General features: G+C 43.0%; 2 protein-coding genes across 3 annotated transcripts in view; one reads left to right on the top strand and one right to left on the bottom strand.

Moving 5' to 3' along the window:
- Positions 1-17959, bottom strand: part of GABRA5 (gamma-aminobutyric acid type A receptor subunit alpha5) — an 83083-nt gene that overhangs the window by 3329 nt on the left and 61795 nt on the right. For both annotated transcript variants that reach the window (XM_019435793.2, XM_019435794.2), the window contains 3 exons: positions 8191-8334; positions 4860-5012; positions 1717-1928 (listed from right to left, as the gene is read on the bottom strand). In XM_019435793.2, the coding sequence (XP_019291338.1) occupies positions 1717-1928; positions 4860-5012; positions 8191-8334 (509 nt within the window). The remainder of the gene's footprint in view (positions 1-1716; positions 1929-4859; positions 5013-8190; positions 8335-17959) is intronic.
- The window catches only part of GABRB3 (gamma-aminobutyric acid type A receptor subunit beta3), a 451589-nt gene continuing 439002 nt past the window's right edge, over positions 5373-17959 (top strand). Inside the window, exon 1 of the mRNA XM_053888809.1 lies at positions 5373-5684. Within this exon, the coding sequence (XP_053744784.1) occupies positions 5587-5684 (98 nt within the window). The 5' untranslated portion in view covers positions 5373-5586. The remainder of the gene's footprint in view (positions 5685-17959) is intronic.

Here is a 17959-nt window from a genome sequence, read left to right as displayed (position 1 = left end):
AGGCATGCTGCTTATTCTAAAAGATCAGTGCTAATCTAGGACTAGGTAAACCATGCTGGCTTCATTCCTCCCTCTCCAAAGGTCTTGCCAGCCAGATCTATGGCAAGTAGTAATAAAAGTAGGGCCAAGTGTGAAAGTGGAGGCTGACAAGGATGGTGAGCCTACCTGACAACATTTTAGGGCTCTCCATTCATTCTTTCCTCCTAGATTCAGAGATGTGTGCCTGAAGGCCTCAATTCATGCAATAAACTCCCATCTGCTCTTGTACTCATACTTGAGTATCTCCAGTCCACTGTCACATAGCCATCAAAACTCAGACCCTTAGCAATCATTTCACTTCAGGCAACACAGGGCTGGGCATTGGGAAGCCCTCTTTCCCAATTTCATTCATGCTCCTCCCCCAACAAACATCCTCCATAGCTCCTTTTGTCTTTACCATCAAGTCCAGAAGATTGGGTCAAAAATCTCTAGTTTGCCTCTACAAATGTTTTCCCAGGTCACCACCAATCCACTGTGGTCAGCTAACTCCTGTGCCCCCACTCCATCCCCAACCCCCAAAACATCCACTCCTAAGGTTGCTACTTGTCAGGGCCCTCCCTCCCATCCTATCTCCTTTGAGAGGGCCCAGCACAGACCCCACTTGGCCTTCCTCCAACCAGGCAAGCTGGACTTCAAAATGAGTTTTCCATGACTGGAATTCTGACATGGGAAGGGATACCTGGCCCTTGGAAGTGAGAAGAATCAGATGTGTCAGCTTAAGTCATAACCTCTGACTTTTACCGGAAAGAAAATAGTTGTGTTAAATGCAAAAAGCAAGCATGAGGCCACCGATGAGACACTGATAAGTGTCCTCAACAAAAAGAGACAGCCCTGGGTGGCTGTTCCTGGTTTGTGGCCCTGACTGAGAGGTCAGGTCAGACAATTCTAGTCTTCTATAATACTTTCCAGGACTCCCTTCATGCTGAATTTTCAAAGGACAGATTTTTATTTCAAGTCTACTTTGATAACTTTGATCTACTCTCTTCAGAGCAAAGGTTTTGCTTATTTGTTTAATGCATGGTGTAATTAGCAGTTTATCAAATGTTGTTTCATTTTCTGCTCCATGTAGATTATTCTCACCTCCCCAAGGACATGGTTCAGCTTGGAATTCTGTGCAACCTTTTTTCTTCAAATATTCCTTAGATTTAGGCACAAATCACCCTCTAAATACCTGATAATTAATTGCTTTGAACAGAGTAATGCTTTCCACAATAACTGTGCATCATTAAGTGAACCAAATCATCTCTTCCTCAGGTAGGGTTTGCTGCCTCCAGTAAGCTGCATGCTCTCCACATGCCCTTAAAGCCACCCTGCAGAAGATCTACTGTATGGTGTAGTGGCAAAAGAGAGTGACAGAGAATATACAATTCAGAACCGGACAAGTAGTCACTGAACAGACAGAAGGTACATTAGCAAAAATAGCAGACCTATGTCTAAACAGCTCAAGCCATTCACCTGACACCAGACCTTTTGCTTGATCGAAGCTAATGATTCAAAACAAAGTTGAAATAGGACCTGTTGTAAGTAAGACTTGGTAGAGACCCTCAACACAAGGGAAGGAGTCCTTTTTTTGTTGGGGGTGGGTGGGAGATAGGGAGGAGAAACACTTGTCTTATATTTGATATTTTGTACCATAAATGTTTTCTCTGGAGGAAGGGGGGGAAATGTAGTTAGTACCTTGACCTTGGCTGCTTCTGAGGCTTTTTTGCCATCCCAGGCCCAGCCTCTCTTTGTGAAATAGTTGACGGTGGCAAACTCAATCAGCGCAGAGAACACGAAAGCATAGCACACAGCTATGAACCAGTCCATGGCTGTCGCATAAGCCACTTTGGGTAGAGAGTTCCGAGCACTGATGCTGAGGGTCGTCATGGTCAGCACCGTGGTCACCCCTGTGGTGGTTGGGGATGGTGTGGGAGGGGATGGGTAGGGAGAATGGAAACAAGGATCAGTACTGGCCCCCAGACCCTAGTATAACACCCCTGACCATAACAGATGAAGACAGGAAAGGAACTAGTTACCTTTATCAGTGAACTAGTTATCTTTACCAGACAGAACCTCCCTCTCTACAGTTTCATAACATTTAACACACTCATAGCATTTATTTGCTATTTTATTGCTTATTTTATTTACCTTATTAATTGGCTCCTTCCTCGAGAATACAAGCTGAGGAGGGTAGGGATTGGGTCTGATATATACACATACTCTGTGTCCCCATTGTCTTGAACCAAGCAAATAGCAAATAGCTCTTGTTCAACAAAGATGTGTTGAATAGGTAGTGTTCCTCTGTTCCATGGGGGCAATACCCAATGGAGAACAGGTAATGACATTCACATAGCATCTAGTGAAGTGTTTCACAAAAATTTGCTAGGCACCCTATGAATAGTGGACTCAAGGCAACCTGAAGAGACAAACCTGCTTTTACATGTATTAATCCAACTTGCAGACCTTGAGGAACTGAGAAGCTGAGTGCAGTAGAAGCACCATGTCTGAATCTGAGTCTCAGTACTTTCCTCCATCCAAGAGGGATCAATGTCCCCTAAAAGCCACTGTGCAGGGTGTCTGTGGCCAGTCTGCCTTGGCTTCTGTGGAAACATTGCAGTGATAATGCAGCAAGGCCAGATACGTGGAGGGGAACGTTCAGGACTGGCAGATTACAAGCCATCTATATAGCATCCACTAAGTGCCAGATTGATTTAAGCTACATTCTGGATGGGTGTCATTATCCCCATTCACAGGTGACATGTTTAAAGATTTAAAAATACTTAGCAATGTACCCCATTTCACTAGCTGACAACTGAGAACCCATATTCAGACCAGGATCTGCAGGACCCTTATAGCCCACACAACTTCCACATGCTCTGTGTCTTCCTCCTCACCCCAGTTTTGTTTGCACAAGGGTGCACTTGTGTGCATAGGGTGTGGGCACAATGCACCTGCTATGGGTTGGATTGTGTTTGCCCAAAATTCATATGTTGAAGTCCTAACCTCCAGAACTTCAGAATGTAAACTAACTTGGAAATATAGCCTTTACAGAAATAATCAGGTTAAAATGAGATTGTTAAGGCAGGCGCTGATGCAACATGACAGGTGCCACAGACATGAACACAGGAAGAATACTGAGTAAAGACTGGAATTCTCTATCACAAGCCAGGAAACTGCCAGAAACAAGGAGAGAGGCCTGAAATAGACCCTTCCCTCACAACCCTCAGAAGGAACAAGCTTTGCTGACCTCTTGATTTTGACTTGTAGCCTCCAGATCTGAGACAATTAATTTCTGTTGTTTAAGCCACTCAGGGCATGGTACTCTGTTATATAACCTTAGGAAACCAGTACAGCACCAAGGGCATAATGTCACTGGTGGTCACAGCAGCTTAGTTTTCATCCAATGTCATCCCTCAAAGGTATTTATATGTCCTTATTGAACATGGTACCATGTGTGGAATTAATAGAAATCCACTATTCTTAATAGAATAGAATCCACTTAATTCTTAATAGAATTAAGAGAAATCACTATTAATATTAATAAATTAAATATTAATTATTAAATAGTAGGCATATTTGATTTTTCTTAGAAATCCACTTAATCATTGTACTTGGAAAGTGTTCTGGCATGACCTTTAACAGGCTTCTTGCAACTTTTTGGGTCCTTTAACACCCTAATGTGCATCTGGAATCTCCAAGAAGAAACAGATGCTAATATGCAACATTGTCCAAACTATTTTTTTTTTCTCAGCCACCTACTAATGTTCCCCTAAAGAGCTGGAGCCATAAGTCAACCTCCACACCTCTCCGAAACATTCCTGAAGCTGGATGAAGCAGGGTAAGTGAAGCTGGCCATGTAGGTGGAGGTAGAGAGATAGTCTGACAGGAACACTCCTGGGCCACTCACTTAGAAACTCCCTGGGCTCTCAAGCTTCCTACAGAATTATGGTAGTGTTAACATAAAATTCTGGTCACGATTACCTTCTTTTCAAGGGAAAGTGCAACAGTAAGAGCTGAGGCATGAAGTATACCTTACAGTTTAGAAATATGTGAGCCTCCATTACTGCAACTGACCTGCAAAACTACCTTTAGTATCACTACTGAAATGTGAGGAAGCAGAATTTCCAGGTAAGAGTCAAATGCTGAACTATGTCTGCTATGCTGAGGTACCTCCTGAACTAGATCTTGCTAAACCTCATTTACGTCTTAGGGATGTCAAATGATGTTATTCTACTAAATGGTTATCCTATATGTGTATGTATGTGTACGTGTATATATTTGTATATGTATGTTTATATATATGTGTATATAATATATATTTATTATTTATACATGAAAATATCCATATATTCATATCATAGACACCATATGATGGTATATATGATATATAGATATGTAATTTATTATTACCATACCACATATGGTAAATTGAATGCCTGTTGGGAGTTAATTTTAAAGTGGTATCACGTTTCAAAGAAAACTGCTTGATAACGTAAAAAGCAGTACTTTAGGAGAAGTGTGAAAATACTGTAGCAAAATCTCACATAAGACAGATTGCTACCAGTTTCAAACCTAAAAAAAAAAAAAAAAAAAAAAAAAGCCTCCCAGCAAAAGCTTTCAAAATGGAAACAATGATCAAATAGACCAAGTGTCATTTCCTAAAACCTTGTTAGAGTGCAATCCTAAATCCTTATCCTTAACATTGAATTCTTTATTAATTGGTCTGTTTGTTTTCCAGGTCACAGAACAGACAGCACTAGTCATTCAGAGGCTGGTCTTTGGGGGTAGTTAGAAGCAGTCACAAAACACCAGTGTAGGCCTGGCTTGGGGACACTCACCAAACACTGTCCTGGCAGGGACTGATTCTCTGTTCAGCCAAAAGGACACTTGTGACAAGATCACGGTCATTATGCAGGGAAGGTAGGTCTGGATGACAAAGTACCCAATCTTCCGCTTCAGATGGAAATGAGCTGTCATGATTGTGTATTCACCTGCAAATAAACAAATTAACTCGGGCCACCACTTGTCCTACAGTCCTGCCTATGGTTCCTGCCCCTGAACCAGAGGCAGTCCAGAAGTCCCCTTCTTTCCACCTTCCCACTGGACAACTATTTGTTTGTATTGTTAGGATGAAGGAGATGAAAGAGGATGCATAGATTTCTTAGCCGTCATTCTGTAAGTCTTTTGAGCCCCAGCCTCTGAAGAGCCTTTCCTGGTGGATGTTTTTCCTGGGGAAAATCAGATTTGTGTGTTTTCCTAATCCCTGGTCACAATCTGTGCCACTCTCTGCCCACCCCCTCACTGCTACTGCCATCAGGATTTCAGGATTTAGCCTCTCCAGATATAACTCAGGACATCACAGAGCCCTGTTGCAGGTGGAGAATTGTTCTCCCTATTTCCCAGCCAGGGAAAGCTGGCAGGAGCTGGGGAAAGCACTCCCCACAGGCTCTGCACTCCGTGACAGACCCAGGTGGAGGCTGAAGAACAGCAGTTTGAGGAGGCCACTGGTCTGGCAGCCCCTCCCTCCTGCCACCTACCAGGGGAGATCGGGGCATTTCCCTGGAGATGCCCCAGTGCCTTCTCTGGATCTGCCTGGCTGTGTGGGAGGCCAGCGGGGACCTCCCATTCATTGCTGAGAATGACGCTGCCCTGATGGTGAACTGGTAAGGAGCTGAGATGGGTTGTGGTTGGAGGGCATATAAATGGATGTCAACTGGAAAGTCTCTAATGCTAGATTCCTTTTTCTGAAAAAAATATAGTTAACATATGACGTTGTATTAGTTTCAGTTGTACCACATAGTGATTCGACAATTCTGTACATTACTTAATGCTCACCATGATAAGTGTAGTCACCATCATTCACCATATAACATAATAACAATTAGTACTGTCTGTACTCTACGTTGTGCCTTTCATCTGTGTGACTGCTACCTGAATATACACCTCCCTAGGAAGATGGGGAGGCTGCTTTGAGGAGTGGAGGCAGAGTTAAGCTGATCTGAGGACAAGAGTTCTTTTGCTGAATTGCAAGGAGTAGATGGTGTGGCTGGGGAGCTGGATAGAAATGCAAAGTGGGGAGAAAGGGCTTGAGGCTGCCACTAATGCAGACCTGGGTGGGAGCCATCTGTTTGGGGGTGGGGGGAGGATCTGCCAGAAACCAATGTGGAGCATTGGTACTTTGAGTCAGATAGCACAGATCTGCCATGTGCTATTGGAATCAAAGCCCAGAGCTCAGCATAGCCAGCTGTGGAGGTCCCTACGTGCCTTTTCTCTCAGCATGCCAGATGTCAGAGGCAGGGGGAACCATTAAGATCACATGTAGCAAAATCTGCCCCCTTCCAGAAAAAAACACAAAATTCCTAGCAGTGTCTGCGACACATCAGCATTGGCAGGCCACATTTTCCCCATAGCCTGAAGGCAGGTCAGAGCAGCAGAGAGGGACTGAGCAGGTTTTATCACACCAGAAGGAAACAGCGACAAAGAGAAGGAGGATGAGCTACGTTTAATAGCAAGAACTGAATCTTTATAATGATCCAATATTGCCTCTTCTTAACACCCAAGAAGAGGGGAAATACCAGTCTATTTCTCTGCAGTAGGGTTTGATATTACTCTCCTACTTATAATGCTTTTATTGTTGTTCTTTTCATTCTGTTTTTTTTTTTTTAATTTGAGTATAGTTGACACACAATTTTACACTAGTTTAGGGCGTACAACATAATGATTTAACAGGTTTATATGTTACGCTGTGTTTACCACAAGTGTATCTACCATCTGTGCCAATACATCCCTATTACAATATTTTAGTATCATGGACAATATTCCTTATGCTGTGCCTTGTGTTTCTGTGACTTACTCATTCCATAACTGGAAGCCTGTATCTTCCACTCTCCTTCACCCATTTTGCCCATCCGTTCACCCCCCTTTCATTTGTTTTATTTTTGAGTTAAGGGTAGCAATATCAGATAATGTTTAAAAAAAGACCATATTTTTAGAATGCAGATAGAGGCAGAAACCCCATTTATACATTTTTAAAGAACTGTATGAAACAACTCCAAACAGCAGCATCCTCCATCAGCATGACATTTCTTTACCCCAAACATCTGCCATGCTACCTCTTCACTTGTTCCCATAAAATTAGGCCTGCTTCCTCTTCCTTTCTCTTTAACTAGGCATCCACATGGTGCCACCATCCTCACCATCCTGCCAGGCTCTCTCTCCCCTCTCCTCAGGATGCCCAGCACCAGGCTAATGGGTAGGCTCTAGGAGCCTGTGTGTAGAGGAGACATGCACTCAATGTCCATGAGCTTCCTTCCAGCCCTGAGGTTTGTATCATTTGGAGCTGACCGGGGTATCATTTGGAGCACAGAACTCATCCCCATGACAAGGCCCACTCCATCCCTGTTATACTTTTCTTCTCTGCCATATGGAGACTCTCTGGCACCCTGGGGTCTCCTCCCCTCCTGACTGCTGGGGCTGGGCCTCCTGTGGCCAGGAGGCAGCCAAGGATGCACCCTGCAGGTGCAGAAACTTGAACATATCCTGTTCCTTTGGAACACCTCACCCATTTTAAATCAGGTGAAGCCAGGCTTGCCCCTGTGGTACTCAGCCCGGCCCTATGTACATGAGAGTGAGAGCCTCTGCTTCTTTCTTGGTGAGGTCTCAGCTGTTTCTATTCTGCTTGGTTGTACTCCCCAAAATTCAACCCTTGGGACATCTTCTTAGAAATGTTCAAAACCTCCTGGTAGGGGGAGCTGGTAAATAGGAGTACTTGTAGGAAGCTGTCTACCTTTCCTGAAAAGACTACTGCCTCTATGTCTCAATGCTGGGAGCAGGGACTGCATTATATAAGGAAGTCTATGTCACCTCCAGGAAGAGCCTATGATCACAGGGCCCTGCTCACATGAGGGCAAACACATCACAGATCAATGCCTCCCATGGCTCTTCATGCTGCTAGGCAGCCACTGCAGTTGGTGCCTCTGTGTGCAGCTGCAAGAACGGGAATCTGAATTGGAGAGCTCCTGTGGACAGCACCACACAACCACAGCTGTGCCCCAGCTTGCTAAGTAGAACTCAGGTGTTCCTAGGAGGCATGCCCCCTCCCCCCACCCTCAGCATGGTACAGGAACACTGAGTTCTCCCAGGGTGTGACATTCTGTCTCTTGGTCTCACCTGTGCTGGTGCTGATGTTCTCAGTGCCTACTGTCTGCCCCATCAAGTGGTACTGGTTTAACCTGGAGCCATCTTCTGCCACCACCACTGACTTAGTGGTTCCATTGGTCCACACATAGACAACTTCGGAATTAGGATATGCATCTGTATTGGAGCGCAGAAGGTGGTATAAACATGGAATTATTTTCAGCCTGGCACAACCAACGATGTGTATAAAAGTAGCAAGAGAGATGGTTGGAAAGTTAAAGGACCTGAAGACTGCACAGGTGGTCAAACCAAGGCAGATGCCGCCACTGTTCAGGTAGGGCCTTCTCATTTCTAGAGATCTGAGTGGTCAGCAATCAGTGCCTGTTTCCCAGTATGTATTTGCTCTTTAGGGTATGCTATCACATGGGCTGAGACTACAGTGCCAGGGGCTCTCCCAGCTCTGTGGTGTTGAGCAAGTAACTTATGGTCTGTGCCTCAGTTCTTCCATCTGTAAAATGGGATGGTTACAGTAGCTACTTCTTAGGGCTCCTGCTATCATGATACAAGCTCCATAATGACCAAATGCATAGAGCACGTGGAGGAGCACCTGAGTGCATCAGCTATGATAAAGGTTCCACTTTGCAACTGGTACTTATTGTCTTGTCTGACACTGTCCTGGTGGGAGGGTGGCATGGTACATATGACCTGCATTGGTGTCATGCCTATGAATGTTACTTTATATGGCAAACAGTACTGTGCAGATGGAGTTAAGGCTATGGGCCTTTAAATCAGAAGATTATCCTGGATTAACCCAGTGCACCCAATATAATCACTTGAGCCCTTAAAAACAGAGAACTTTCTCCAGCTGGAGCCAGTCAGAAATCTGTCTCAGAGAGATTTGAAGCATGAAGAAAGTACTTGGCTGTCATTGTTGGCTTTGAAGATGGAGGAAGGGGCCATGGCAAGTGGGCAGGTTCTAGAAGATAAGAATGACCCCCCAGGTGACAGCAAGCAGGAAACAGGGACTTCCAACCTACAGCCATGCAGAACTGAATCCTGCCAACAACCTGAATGAAGCTGGAAGTAGCCCTGCTACTGTCAGCCCTATTGACACTATAATTCTAGCCTGTGGGACCCAGCACAGAGACATCAGGCAAACACACTGTATTCTGACCTATGAAACTATAAGACAATAAAGGTGGTTTTTCTTTTTTCTTTTTTTCCAACTTTATTGAGATATAATTGACATGTAGCATTGCTTAAATTTAAAATATACATTGTAATAACTTGATAGATATATAAATTGTACAATGATTACCACAGTAAGGTTAGTTACATATTGATTTAAACTGCTAACTTTGTGATAACCTGTCATGCAGCAATAGAAAACTAGAACAGTTAGATGGAGAACAGAGGCTCTTTCCAAGAGGAGGGAGAAAAATACACATAAAACATACAACAGGTGAGTAATTGCTATGGAGAGCTACAAGCTATGAAGAGGGAAGAGGTACAATTTTAAGTGAGCTTCTCTAGGAAGACCTCACTTAGGAGACCCAAGAGATGTTCAGGAGCTGGCCACAAGGCTGTTAGGAGGAAGAGTATCCCAGGAATGGGTGCTACAAAGGTCTTGAGGCAGGAGCATGCCTGCAATACCTGAGGAGAAGCCAGGCAGGCAGTGTGGCTGGACAGGGAAGAGGGCAGAGGGAAGAGGAAAACATCAGATAAAACAGTGTCTCGAGGATATTTTATAGCTTTTGCTGTGAGCTAATCAGAAGACATGGAGGTAGGGATGGGGGATTAAGCAAATAAGTGACATATTATAACTCATGCTTTAAAATGATCTGTCTGGTTGAGATGGAAGAATAGAATGTCGGTGAGAACCAGACAGAAATGGGAGACTGCCTAGGGCAACATTAAAATAATCCAGGTGAAAGGGTGCCTGGGTGGTTCAGTCAGTTAAGCGTCCAACTCTTAATTTAGGCTCAAGTCATGATCTCATGGTTCATGAGATCGAGCCCCACATCAGGCTCTGTGCTGACAGCACTGAGCCTGCTTCAGATCCTCTGTGTTGTTCTCTCTCTCTGGCCCTCCCCTCTCTCTTTCAAAAATAAATAAACTTTAAAAAAAGTCCAGGTGGAATACGACAGCGGTGGGCAATGGCAAAAAGAGGAGAAATTAGGGATACATGTTAAAGAGAAGATTTGTCCAGTTGCTAATGAATCATGTAACCTGTGACAGAAAGAAGGTGGCCAGGCTGGACATCTGGACAGTTCATTTGCACTTAGGATGGCAAAGATTCTGGAAGGACCTGGCTTCTGGTGAAACAGCAGCAGTACAGGTGCAATGTATCAGAAATGATACCTACAAGGGGTTTACTTGGGGATCCTGAGCAGGCAGTTGGCTATATAAGTTAGTTCATGGGAATGGTACAGAGTGAACATGGGATCTCTCCAGTTGCCAGCATATGGATGTCAACTGAAGCCTGGGCTGATGAGATCACCTGAGTAGTGTTGGTGGATAAAAAAGGGTGGTAAATGACTTCCTAGCATGCTGCAGCGTGCAGAATATGAGAAGGTGAGGGGGAAACAGCAAAGCCACCGGAGCAGCAGGCACTGTGGTGGGAGGGCACAGGGAATGTGCTGTCCGGGAGACCTGTGTCACAGACTTCAGATGATGGATCAGGAGTGGTCACAGGGCCTAGCAGCATCTGGCCACCGTGGCAAAAGCAGTTACATAAGAGCAGCTGGCTTTGAAGAACTGACAGGCTCATTTGTTCCAGTTGTCTCTTGAGGCCCCTGAAGGTAAGCCAGCATACCTGTCCCATGATCAGGCCCATGAATCTGAATAGATGCCACATCCAACCACTTTGACACCTTTCGAACAAAGAGGTCTGCTTTGCTCCCAGCTGCTTAAGCAGAGCATGACCCTCAAGCACGTTTGAAAGGAACCATGTACCCATAGAGATGAGGTATCTGTAGATGTCTCAGGAGATGAGGGATGAACTGCAGAGGTCTGATGACACTGGTGGCAGGGGAGCCATCCCTCAGTATGACAGCATGCTCTGCGACTCCACTCCAAGCTGAGTAAGCCCACTGCAATGTGAAGGATCCCCTGGAGCAGCAATTCTATTAGATCAGGCCAACAAAACTATGCATTTGGATCAGAGATCTTAACAGGTAGAAGTCAGAAGAATGGGCTCTGGAATGATCAAGAGTTCTACTAAAAAGTGTAGAAGTTTCTTTGCTAATGCACATCGCTACCTTTATTCTTCATTTATGTGCAAAAGAGTATCCATACAGTTGAAAAATAATGAAATCAGCATGTTGCACTCAGCATAATACAGAGGAAAACAGAAGAAGCTTCACGACTCCCTGTGCATGACGCACTGAAAACTCACATCCTCCCTACAAACTGGTATTCTGAATTTTATGATAACCATTGCACTGTTTGCTTTGTAGTTTTACTTCCTGGGCAGAAGCAGAAGTCACTAAACAAAGTTGGTTTTTGTTTTGTTTTGTTTTGTTTTGTTTTGTTTTTGGGCTTTGCCTATGTCTTCTTTGTGAAATCTGTTCATGTTTTGACTCATATTTCCTTTACATATTCTGACACTTTTCGTTCTATGTATTGCAAATATCTTCAAATTTTTGGCTATTTCACTGTGTTCTTTTTTTAAATTTTTTGATAAAATTAATGTTTGTCAAATTTATCAGTCTTTTCATTTTTCTGCATCTTATTTCAGAGGCCCTTGCTGTTCTGAGGTCACACTATATTACAGGTGCATTATCAAAGTTTTAACACATTGTCTTTCACCATTTGGGCCTTACTTACTAGAAGCTGACTTCTGTATATATTTTCCACACAGAAGTATCCAATGGCATTTTCTCCATGTGATTTTCTGTGTTGCCACCAAAATTATTAAGCCATCTCTCCCAGCCACTCACTTTCAGGGTTTGTTCTGCCAAGTAAGGTTTCCGTCATGCACTGGTTTTCTCTTTGCTGGGTCCTCTGCTAAGCTCTCTTTTCCGGTCCTGCTTTAGAAAACACCAATAACTGGAAGGGTAACATACCCCTCTTTTCTTCCTCAGGGGACCCTGCTTATTCCTCTGCTCACCCATATACATGTTGGAATTGGCTTAGGCTTCCATAAAAATACTCTGATGAGATTTATACTGGAACTGAACTGGATGTATATATTATAGACTGGGGAGACATGACATCTTTCGGTATTGTATTTTTTTTTTTAATTATGGACGTGATGTGTCTCTCCATGTATTTAGGTCTTTGTAGTGAAAGTGCTTGACAATAAGTTGTTTTTTTTTTTTTTAATTGTAAGGCAAGCACCTGATGTTAAGCTTTTGATTGCTGAGGCATCTACTTCATGGCAGCCTTCTAGAACATACTGATAGCTACACAACTAAATAAAAAGCCAGGCCACCCCACCCATGATATTCCCCTTTTAGAAAGCCCAGTGTGACCTAGATAGCTGACCACTTGAGTGACCCCACTTTTCCCTTCCTGTGCCCTAATTCTTGCTCTTATGGTTTAAATTTGACAATAAAGAATGAACTTGCCAAACCCTAGGCACCCCAACCTAGACCCAAATAAAGGAAAACTCTGGTTCTGTGCTCCCTCTTTCCCTCTCTCTACCTGTGACCTTGCCATATGCCCCCAGGTGTGCTGTGTACCTTCTAGGACTTGTGAGTAATAAATGTTTTTTCAAAGTTCCCTGATGACTGTTGCTGAGATTAATCTTGCAATCATAATGAGAACCACAAGAGTTGGTCCCACTACAGCACTGGCTCCACTAAGAGAAATGTCTGTAGGGTTTCACTATGAGTAATATGGCCAGGAAAGTGCCCAGGCATCCTAAGTGATAGCATCACTATTGATAGGCTGAGGCCTACCCAAAAGTTTTCTATATTGAAATATTTTTAATAAGTTTGTATCATTCTCTATCTTTTTAAAAAAGTTTATTTATTTTGAGAGAGGGAGAGAGAGAGCACATGCATACATGCACAGGGGAGGGATAGAGAGAGAGAAGGAAAGAGAGAATCCCAAGCAGACTCCGTGCTATCAGGCAGAGCCCAACACAGAGCTCAAACTCATGAACCCATCCAGTCATGACCTGAGCCAAAATCAAGAGTTGGATGCTTAACTGACTGAGTCACACAGGCACCCCTCATTCTCTATCTTTTTGCTGGATGTCTCCCCCTAGATGTGTGATACTCAATATTCTTTTTCAGTAACCAGTGTACTCTGTCCTTGAGCAAAGGGCAAGTGATAAGCCAACTTACCAGAAAGTTGCTAAGCAAGGGTGGCGTCAGAACCGTTAAAATGACTGATGACTCTGAGATTTATCTGCATACTAATGATTTGAAATGGAAGTAAATAGAGTAGACTCCATTATAACAGTTAGTGAAATATCATGGATGCTAGACTTCACTCACATTGCAGGTAAATGTTGAGTGGTATTCTTGCCTTTTTTTTAAATTAACATACCTTCATTTTCAAGTTTTAGGTAATATATAACTATATTTTTCACATTAAAGCTTCCCTGACACAAGTACATTCTGTTGTAATTTCCCTTCTCTCCTGGGGAGATGGGTGGCTCTCTCTCTGGAGAGATGAATGTGGGGGCTGATGATGCCTCTACCTTGGCAAGCTGCTTTCCAAATGTCTGGTCATAGGCACCACTGGGCATGTGCTAATAAGACTGTGAGGGCTCCCTGCATTCTAAATAAATGACAGTGAGATTTCTATCTCCCTCCTACTTTGTAAATGTTATAGGACCCTGACTATTAAAGAGCTGTGGCACTCAGACATGGACTTAAGCAGAGCAGCCCTGCTGGATTCTGGTCAAGGCTGTGAGTGTGGAGCAGACAGTAGATGGTATGAGACTATATCCCCTGGCTTCTTACTGTCCCCAGACTGGCTCAGGAAGCTTCTGTTTCTATCGTCTTATACACCTGCTGTGTATCTTTTTCTCAGTTCATCCACCTCACAATGGGGAGAGCTGCTGCCTGTGAAGCTGGCCTCCCTCTGACTACAACTCTAGTGAGAAGGGCTACAGATGTCCCATTAACAACTCCTCATTCCATTTCCCAATCCATAGGGGAGATGTAAGTCTGACCTCTGGTCAAGAGAAGGGGACCCCCCCAACCCCTGGGAAATGTGAGTAGATCAGAAAATGTTAATCCTAAAGCTCAATAAGGGAACTCAAATCTCAAGGCAATAGGTTGGAGTGACCAGGGTCAGTTCTGAGAGTTAGGAACATCTGGGAACACAGACGTGTCTAAAAAGAGTACAGAACACAGGAAATAATGTTTCCCCCATGGAGCTGCTTACTTGGTGCCAAATCTGCTCAAGAAAGAAGGGAAAGGAGGTGAAGAGCATATAAGAGGCAGGAGAGAGAGGACATCAGGACACATGGAGCATTCTGAAAAGTGGTAGAGGTCTAGAGGTGCAAGTGTCCTTTCTGGTGGCCTGGAGTTAGGTCACAGATAGGAGTCCTGGGGTGGTGGAGGAGGCACTGAGGTGGGTGTGAAGACTGGTACAGGCCTATGGAAGGCACAGACCCCACCCCATCTGCTCTCTTGACTGCAGTGCTAGGAATTACTTTCTACAGTGGTATTGGAGATGGCATACAGTTGCAGATGGCTCTCCTTGAGCTCTGAGGCTAAGTGGCATATTGAGGAGGGAAGCACGTCTATGCTGCAGGGATCACTGGCTGGGCACAAGGCTAACTCTGATACATGCAGGCTTGTTGGGCATATAATCTCTCAGCCTCTTTCTCCATTTTTGGTGAGTGTGTGTGTGTATAATAATATTTATAATAAAGACCCAATAAAATAATAATTGTTAATTATATAAAAGTTACTTGAAATCACCAAGTGATATATGAGTGTATCTTATAAGGCAAACTAATAATTCATAACATCTTGCTTTTCAAACTGTTAGTATTAAATAGCCTATTGATATTGATAATGTTAATAGCATTAATAATAACAAGAGCCAGTGTGGCCTCTGTCATTTCAGTTCAGTATTGCTAAGTTCTTCTCTCTTCATCAAATTAAGGGTGAGAATAAATGACACTCATGTGCATTTCACCCTGGGTATTTAGCACTAAATTATTCTCTTTGTGTTAGCTGCATGGCATTCCATCTTTTAGCCATGCACAACAGTAAATGAGGCAATCAGTTTTGTTGTGCTATCATTTGTTACGAGTTAGAGCTCTAGAAACATAATACTCGCCTCCTGTCAACCATATATCAGCACAGCAAGGCAGGAAGGTTTTAAATACTTTTACTCTTAACTGACTTGGGAATTCATCACTGCTTTCTGAGTGGCTCCTTTTCCTGGGTTGACACTTTCTGTTTATCCAGGTCTAGCTTTGCAAATCCTGATTAGAAGGTAGAGATGTCACTTTTAACCCTTATTTATAAGGACTTTAAAAAGCAATGAGTGTTTGCTAAACTATGAAAGAAATATAGCAGTGTGACTCTGAGCTTCAACAGCCAATATATGCTCTAAACCTCTATTTCCGCATCTGTAAGTTAGGGAAAATAACTCCCATATCCTAGGGCCACTGCGAGGGCAAAGTATATTCATCAATGTTAGACATTTAGCATATTCCTAACACAGTAGGTTGCTTAATAAATATTAGGAACATACCCATATATTGGGAAGAATTTTGGTTTGTGTCAGATCCAAACTTCAAACTTTGAAAAGATCTTCAAACCTAAATTGACTTTTTAACTGTCAGTCAAAGCAAACCCAATGTGTGAAGACCATTGGTTAGCCTCATCTGATAGGTTGCATGGACACTTGGGAACCCAGGAACTGCCAATAACCAGACAGGACATCCATTTTACCTTGTGCATTCATTGCCTATGATGTTAGAAGAAATGCAGATTAGTATGTACCCAATGAGCCGAATTTTGGTAATTTGAAAACATACAGAATTTAAGTTCTCTGACAGCCATGTCCTCAGCCCTCCTCTCTCTTCTGAAATGGAAGGTGGCAATGAGCAGAATACCTGCCTAAGGAGACCTCACTAACCATCACGTGTATGACCTTCTGCAGGGTCCTCAACCTCCTTGAGCCTCAGTATTCTGTGCTGAAATCCAAGTCAACACTTGACCCATCAATTGCATAATTTATATTACAAACTTCATATGATATAAATGTATGTAGATACATTATATCTAATGGCCTACTAGATACCCAATATCTCTGCTTTGAATTCAGTAGGTAAAAGTTACCTATGCCTTTTTCCTTGCCTAGAATCAATTGAGACATAAGGGTAGCTATCTGCAGATGGAGATGAGCAGATAACATTTCTGCCCTGTTACCAAAGAAATTACAGTGGATAGTTGAGGGTTGCTAATCAAATGGCCCATAACCACTCCACAATCCAGTCTGTAAAATTACGTATGGTCACTGTGCTGCCTGGTCTAACAGAGAGAGTCAAAAAGACTACACTGTCTGTGTCCATGGACTTAAACGGGAACCAATCAGGAAAGAAGGACTAAGGCCGGTCACCACCCAGCAGAAAAGACCCTCCCCTTGTGAAAAGGAGTGAGAAGCAGAGCAAAAGCCTAGAAGTAACATTAGGAAGAAATCCCTTCATGTAATTTCCCACCACTTCATAAACCAATCAGCTTTTTTAACTGAAACTAGCAGTTCCTTCCAATCACTTTCAATTTCCTTAGGGAAAATAGATTTCCAAAGTCACATAGTCTTAAAATCATGATGCCACCCTTGACTCATGTCCCCCTTTGATCCTGGATCACATCTGGCCAGCACCCTTGTCACATCTGGTCACCACGCTGTTCTCAACTCTCAGTGTCTCTAGTGCTTCAGGGCAATTCCTAGCTCTTGGTGTCACCTACCTAGCAGTGAGCCCAGCACATCCTCCCCTTGCTCCACAAACCTCTCCCACTCTGCCTACTACTTTTACACTTTCATATTTGAATGGTTATGCCATCCTGTCATTTGCCCAAAAGAGGTGTTCATCACCTCTACTAAGTGACCCCCAGTCATTTGTGCTTTGTCCTTATTTCTGTTACCCTCCTATTCAAATCCTTCCAGGTTCAGTTTAAAATATCATCCCCATAAAAAAATATATAAATAAAAATAAAATAAAATATCATCCCCATGATGAGTTTCCCCATCTGAATTCCAAGTGGCTTTTTCAGCTGTACAGGGTTATTTAACCTTATTATGTAACGTGTCCATTAACTCCTTGGGAGCAGAACTTATGCTTCTGTGATTCTCACTGCATCTAGCATGAGAACACACCCAGTGTAGCTGTTAAATAGTAATCACAGTTAACTAGTGCATCTAAGACACAACACAGACAGAACTTCAATGTGTTTCTCAGACCTCACAGACTAAAATGCGGATTAGACACTTTGAAACCTGTGTTCTAGATCACCTACACTCATGCTGAGTTGCTGGGCATGATGAATGCAGTTAACAGTGTCATAATTCCACATGTTTGAATGAACTAATAGCTTACTACAGTGAGATTTACCCTAATTTTGTGAAATTCTCTCCACTGGATGTTTACCAAACAGGCATCCGCATCTAATTTAGCATATATTTTCATGAATCCAGATGTTGTTTCATGACTTAATTTACTATTTAATGCATCATTCCACAAATAAAATAAACAAAAAATAAACTTTTTTTAATTCTTAAAAAATCTTGATTTAAGCACTTGCTTCCAAATATAAGCCATGCCATTATCTTTAAGGAATTTCTTTGTGGACTAGGAAAGATCCCTTTGTAAACTAGGGCT

Source organism: Panthera pardus, unplaced genomic scaffold (genome assembly GCF_024362965.1).
Source record: "Panthera pardus isolate Hobbes unplaced genomic scaffold, ASM2436296v1 HiC_scaffold_24, whole genome shotgun sequence".
In the NCBI taxonomy this organism is placed as follows: domain Eukaryota; kingdom Metazoa; phylum Chordata; class Mammalia; order Carnivora; family Felidae; genus Panthera; species Panthera pardus.
The sequence above is the reverse complement of the archived record's forward strand: the minus strand, read 5'-3'. Positions and strand labels throughout refer to the sequence as shown.